At 29.0% G+C, this 6786-nt stretch overlaps 1 protein-coding gene across 1 annotated transcript in view; it reads right to left on the bottom strand.

Moving 5' to 3' along the window:
• Nucleotides 1-5092: 5092 nt before the first annotated feature.
• The window catches only part of LOC102680522 (transmembrane protein 114), a 5098-nt gene continuing 3404 nt past the window's right edge, over nucleotides 5093-6786 (bottom strand). Inside the window, exons 4-6 of the mRNA XM_031510893.1 lie at nucleotides 6726-6786; nucleotides 5806-5943; nucleotides 5093-5527 (exon numbers count right to left, since the gene is read on the bottom strand). Of these exons, the coding sequence (XP_031366753.1) occupies nucleotides 5277-5527; nucleotides 5806-5943; nucleotides 6726-6786 (450 nt within the window). The 3' untranslated portion in view covers nucleotides 5093-5276. The remainder of the gene's footprint in view (nucleotides 5528-5805; nucleotides 5944-6725) is intronic.

Here is a 6786-nt window from a genome sequence, read left to right as displayed (position 1 = left end):
ATTATTTAATAATTAAAATTCTAATAATATTAGAAAAGATAAAATTATCGAATGTTATTATACACACACATATATATAAATATATATATAAATATATATATACATATATGAATATTGTAGTAAGATGAAAGAGAATGATCTCGATAAAACAGAATTATTTCAAACAGGAAATCCAAGAACTGAATGTCCTTAATGAATCTTGCTCGATTGCAGATATCTCGCATCAAGGATAAATATATAAATAACGTTAGCTTCTATAATTAAATATAGAAATATTGAAAAAAAAAAGGAAACAGAAATAAATGAATTTTATACCTGGAATTTTTTTATGAATTATTAGTCACGATGATTTAAAAATCCTGCACTTTCTCCTTTTTGATGTATTTTTTTTTTTTGTAAGTTTATTACGATAATAAACGTAATTGCTAAAAAGAAGAAAATTTAATTATAATGATCAAAATAATAATGGTCAATAGAAGAAATTTTTTTCAATTAATTTTTCTTTTCTTTTCTTTTCAATTTAACTTTTTCCAATACTATGTTATCGCGAGTTCATTGTAATATGTAAAATGCATGTTTATATATACTTTTTAAATTAACGCGACTCAGGCATTCCGTTTTTGTTAATTTTTGACTTAAAGAAAGAAATTTTTTTCGATTAACTTATATACGTTTATAATTTGATTGATAATAAAATAATTTTATTAATAGAATATATAAAAATTTATAAAAAATAATGACAATCCTGTGTAACCTTCAACAATAGTTAAAGAATTAAAAATATTAAAGTGAAAGTGAATCACGAACCAGTTGTATCTGACGGAAACTGGTTAATTTTAATTATGATTACCTGAAAAAGATTCTTCTTTTTTTTTTAATATTCATGTATGATTAAATTTATTCATGAATTTAAGTTCATCGATCTCAATGAACGAAGAAATTATAGGAAAAATTGAATGAAAATTAGAATCAAAGAATAATTTGAAAAGAAATCAAATTTAATTTAATTTAAATTTATGAAGATTGATATTATTAATGTTATGATATTTGAAAAAATTTTTATTAAATTCTAATTAAAAAATTTTTTTAATTTTCTATGACTATTAACATTTATAATAAGTATAATATTTTATTATATTATATTATTTATACGTAATTATATAACGTAATAACGTTATATAGTTAGTAAGAGTCAATTTTATTGAGTTCCATTACCATGTTCTTTGTGCAGTCATGAATTGTACATTATTCTTTGCACAATTAACGCAGTAATAAATCAAACTAAAGAATGTTATCAGTTGTTACGATCGTAACATTTCTTTTAGTTTGTCACAGGATGTCCATTACTAAATTCGTTATACTGTACTATTTTTTACAGTATCAATTGAAAGAAAACTTAAATCATACATTATATTACAAATTAAATGTTAAAAATACTTGATTTTAAATCAACTTTGTTATTTTAAATTAATATATCATGAAGTAATACAAACGATAATTATAATACAATGATCAATAAACACTTATATTGTAATTATATAACGATGGTTTAAATATTTAATTATTAATTTAGACAAAGAAACAATAAAATTAATTATTAAATATCGACAAAGCATCTCTAGAACGCATAAATATATAGAGCAAGTTAGATAAGAAAAGGAAATAGTTAGAAAAGGACAGAGATAGGTTAAAAATATTGAAATCAGCGCCATCTTCAGAGTGCCGCAAATGAAACTCACAAACAAAGGACAGAAAATAGAGCGAGAGAGATAGAGATATAAGAATTGACGCTCAACGCCATCTCTCGAATAATAGAGATACTTCTTCGACAGGATAAGGTAGAATAAGAATTGACAACCAACGCCATCTCTTGACTGATAAAGATACTTCTTTAATAGGATAAGGTAGAATAGGAATTAACAATCAGCGTCATCTCTCGATTGATAAAAATACTTCCTCGAAAAAGATAAGGTAGAATAAGAATTAACATTCAACATCATCTCTCAACTAATAGAGATACTTCTTCGAAAAGGATAAGGTAGAATAAGAATTGACTATTAGCGCCATCTCCCGAAAATCTTTAAAAATAAAGATGTTCGTAACATTCGTTAGATGGTGCTGAATGTTAATTCTTATATCTCTGTCTTTATCACACTATTTTCTGTCCTTTGTTTGTGAGTTTCATTTGCGGCACTCTGAAGATGGCGCTGATTTCAACATTTTTAACCTATCTCCGTCTTTTTCTTACTATTTGCTTTCCTTGTCTGTTTCATGGAGAGAATTTATGCGCTAAGAGACACAACTTAATATCTGATTAACTTTATTATTTTTTTTTTGTCTAACTTATCGATTAAAAATCTTAACAGAGATAATATAATAATTTGAATTTTCTAAGAGAATATAAAATATTAAAATATTTTTTGTTCAATCAACATAATTTGGACAAAATTAATTTTATTTTTAATTAAATTCGAATTGTCAACATTTTATTGGTATTTGTGAATACCCTTTATTTCGATCGTGGAAAAGAACAATTACATTTATTCTCATGTCATGTACACGTGTATAAAGTAGATGTCTTTTATCAGAATACATGGGCAGCCGCTTATATTGAACAAGCAAAAGGCGAAGGAACTTTCAATCGGATATTTTTTTTTTTTCTGCACTTTATTCAGTGGGATCAATGTTCACTAATCGATGCAATTATTATATATTATATATATTTATATATTAATATATATTTTTATAAAATAATCAAAGTAAATCAATGAAATCTCATTTTTTTTTTACGTTTAATTAAAAATTTTCTAATATTTCGTTCATCTCGCATTTACGTATTTCATACAAAGTTCTTCTCCATTGTTTTTTTTTCTTATCACAATAAATTAAAAATAATTTCGATCAGCGAACGTTGATTCACATAATTTTTGATACGAAGGAAAACAAACTCGAAACTCAAGCAACTACAAAGTGCGTAGATAAGAGTACAAATTATACGAATAGCCTATAGATTTGCCTTTTGTGTAGACGAATTTATTATAAAAACGATTAATATTTTTCTCACGAATATCCTCGTGATTTTAACTTCTAAATAAGATTCCTCGTCGTCGTAAAAATCTCGATTCTTACGAGAAAGTCGACGAAACTTCCTGTAATCGTACGCTATGAAAACGAGAATGGTGCAAGAAAACTGGATATATCCTGTTTCAAAAAAAATGTACGTTGGAAACATTTATATGTATATATATATGTGCTATTCATAAATACAAAGACAATTTATTCTTTCATACTTAAAGCTTGCACCATTCTCAGATATTCTTAAAGATTGAGTAAAAGATTGGATTGTGAAATTATTTACATATAGGCGAAGTAAGTACTTTTTTTAAATCGATCACACAACGACGATACACACAATTCGTGTCTTTGAACTTTGTTTAAACGAGGATTATAATTATAATCCTAAATTAATGTGAAACGTTGTACGTTTATGATCGTTACATCTTTATCGACTAGCATAGTGGACTTAATAATAAATAATCACTCTCGAAGTGGCACGATATATTTTGATATTAAACAGATTCTCGATTCGAAAATAATCTTCATTCCGGTCGTTTCGTCATTGCACAATCGGTACAAAACATAAAATTTTTCATGACTAGAATCATTTTAATAGAGACTTTATCGAGATCTTTCATCTCTTTTTTGCATCCTTTCAATACCTTTTATTTAAAAAAAGAAAAAAAAAATTAAGAAAAATTCGATCAAAATTCCATTTAAACAATTTAAAATAAATTATTGTTTAAACTCGTGATAAAATTATGAATCTGTACAAAGTTCTGGACAAACGTTCATCCGTTCGTTGAGTATTTTCATAAAATTAATTATCTATTAACGATCGTTCATTAAAAATGTTTCAATCACAAATGACACAATTCCATCCTATCGGGGATGGAAACTCTAGCATTCTCGAGAATATCTCGAGATAATTCCACTTCACTCCCCGCAATTACTGGTTCGTCAAGTTTCCAAGTTGAACATTGTTTCCTTATTTTAATTAGCGTAGATTCTCGCTCGCGACGTATAACGTTGCAGAATAGTTTCTGAACTTGATATACGCCCTAATAGTAATATAATATATAAAGTACTAGTTTCGTTTCGAAATTTCTATATCTATGTAATATTGTATCCTCTTTCTATACGAATAAGTATATTTAGATAAATATTTTTTTTCATTAAAAAATTGTTTATCGGTTAGTAAAAAATAATTCGGAATATTATATATTCTTTTTTTTTTCTTTTTTTTTTTTTTTAAATTCGAAGACGAAGTTATCGAAGAGGGTAGAAAAATACGGTATAAAATATAAACGTGATATAGGTATATATAGATTTTGGTTTGATTGTACGATATTATATACTGTATTATGTGATTTCTTAAACACGACATTGAATCAACTTACACAAAAAGCTTTTTTTTTTTTTAGAATTTTTATGCAAAATTGATTTCGCCACGAGAGAGATTTTTCGACTAATCTTCGGATGGTCCCGGGTTCAATAAGGTATTTCAAACTTCGTGATACAAAAATAGGTTGTAAGAATAGTGATTATCAGTTAGTTAAATTATTATGCAATGTTCAACCACGAGTGTATTGTTGGAACCAGTTAGAGGATAATTGGATATCGAGGTGCATCCTTTGTTTTCAACTTTTAATTGATGATTCATTCGTTCGAACCCACGCACAAAAAGTTAATACACGTTTGAGCGTGAGAAAAAAACTTTCTGTTCATTCGTATTTCAACAATTATTTATTGAAAAATAAAGCACGAGAGTATTACTCCTTTTTATATACGATATGATATAATCACATCCTATTCGAAGATAGAATTTAAGTCAAAAGTTTGAGTTTTAAGGGAAAATAATTCATCGTTATGTATTCTCATTTCGAAAATCAGAATCAGAATCATTAAACCATACGTATCATTCAAATGCACCACGATATTCAACTTTTCATTCGCAACGATCGCAAAATGCACGCGAAAAGCTCGAGCCATCTATCGTCTCGAAGCATCTCTTTTCTTTCTATTTTCTTTTCTTTTCTTTTTTTTTTTTTAACTTCGATCATCGAAAGTTAATCGCTCGAGACGTGTCTTGGAAACGATTCCTATACGACACAGAATCGAGTCTTTTTTAAATCATTACGTTCCACTCGATCACAAAAATATTCTCTCGCGATCGATGATCGTTCGATAAGGTAATCGTTTTAATAATTAAAAAAAGATCAACGGCCGATGATGGTCGGCTCGTCGGCCATCGCGATCTCCTCGGTGGGCGCCTTGTCCCTCTTCCGCTTCCTGGAGAACAGCATGAAGGCGCATCCGGCGAGAAGGTTGCACAGGAACACGATCCACGCGAGGATCAACGAGAAATTGTACTTGAGGATCGCATCCTTTGGGAACGTTGTGTGCACGTGTTTGCTCTCGAACTCGATCGAGGAGAGGAGAACTTGTATCACCACCATGTTGCACGCGGCTGCAACCAGGTTAAACGTTCATCCAAACTCTCGCCCCGGGACAGGAACAATTGGAAAGGAAAAATGTGCTTCAGGATCTCATGTTGGATCTTTGAATCATTTTTTCAAATAATTAATACATAAATAATACATAAAAAATTTTAAGTAGTTAAGTAGAACTAACTTTTAATCGAAAAATAATGTGTCTTGGAAAGATATTCGATATGCATATATAGTTTTAAATAATTAGAAAAGAGAGAGAGAGAGAGAGAAGGGTAGAGTAATTGGGATTAATTACCGCTAATGAAATGTATTCCACCGGCCAATCGCTTGAACATGTATCGTGGGTTGCGGAACGTGTAGATGGAGAAGAAAAAGCCCATCACCATCACGAACAGGCTGATTAACGCGAACGATACCTGTGTCCTCGAATAATCTGCGTGAGTGATAAATTCATGGATACGTGGTTAAAAGATTAAAAAAGGGACGTACTTTCCTTTCTTTTCTATAATTAATTACCGATCATTCGATCACACAAGTAAAATTAATCGAAATTTGAAGTTGAAGTTGGTCCTTGCGTAGATCTTTTCATCTTGTATTTCTTTTGTTTTTGCTTAAAAAAAGATCTTTAAATCCAATTCTGCTATTGGATTTATTATTGGAAGATCATACGAATAATAATTTGAAATTTGTACGTTTTGTTGTAAAAAAAGTGAACGGTTCAAAAGATGGATTCGATCAATTTGGCTTCCAAGCGTCAGTATGGAATGTAAAGTGTCGGGATACATAATAATTCAGCATGTATTAAGTATATTTAAAAAAAAAAGAAAAAGAAAAAAAAGAAACGTGGAAATCATCACGAAGAAAAAAAAGATAAAAAAATAAAAAAAAAAGATATTATTTCTGAAAAAATTATACTCTTCTTCCTCTTCTTCTTTCTCCATTCCTTTTTTTCATCCATTCTTTTCTTTCTTCGAGTATCGTTCATCTACACAACAATTTTTGATATTTCCCCCCCTCCCGTCCCAGAAAAGAAAAGGAAACAATTTTTCCAATTACGTCCACTTTCGCGTATGCGTATCTTCGAAGACAATTCATATCCTGAACAAACCGTTCTCCGTCTATTTTAAGAAAATGATTCTTTCAGAAAGAATTTAAAAAAGAAGAGGAAAAAGAAGAAGGGGAAGAAAAAAAAGAAACGTAAGTAATTTCACTTACTGACTACTGTATTTAATCCCGGATTCAATTTGAACTGTTTCTCGGTCGGGAACATATCCTG

This window comes from Apis dorsata, unplaced genomic scaffold (genome assembly GCF_000469605.1).
Source record: "Apis dorsata unplaced genomic scaffold, Apis dorsata 1.3 scaffold_269, whole genome shotgun sequence".
NCBI classification, from domain to species: domain Eukaryota; kingdom Metazoa; phylum Arthropoda; class Insecta; order Hymenoptera; family Apidae; genus Apis; species Apis dorsata.
Note: the sequence above shows the minus strand (reverse complement) of the source record. Positions and strands in the feature narration are given on the sequence as shown.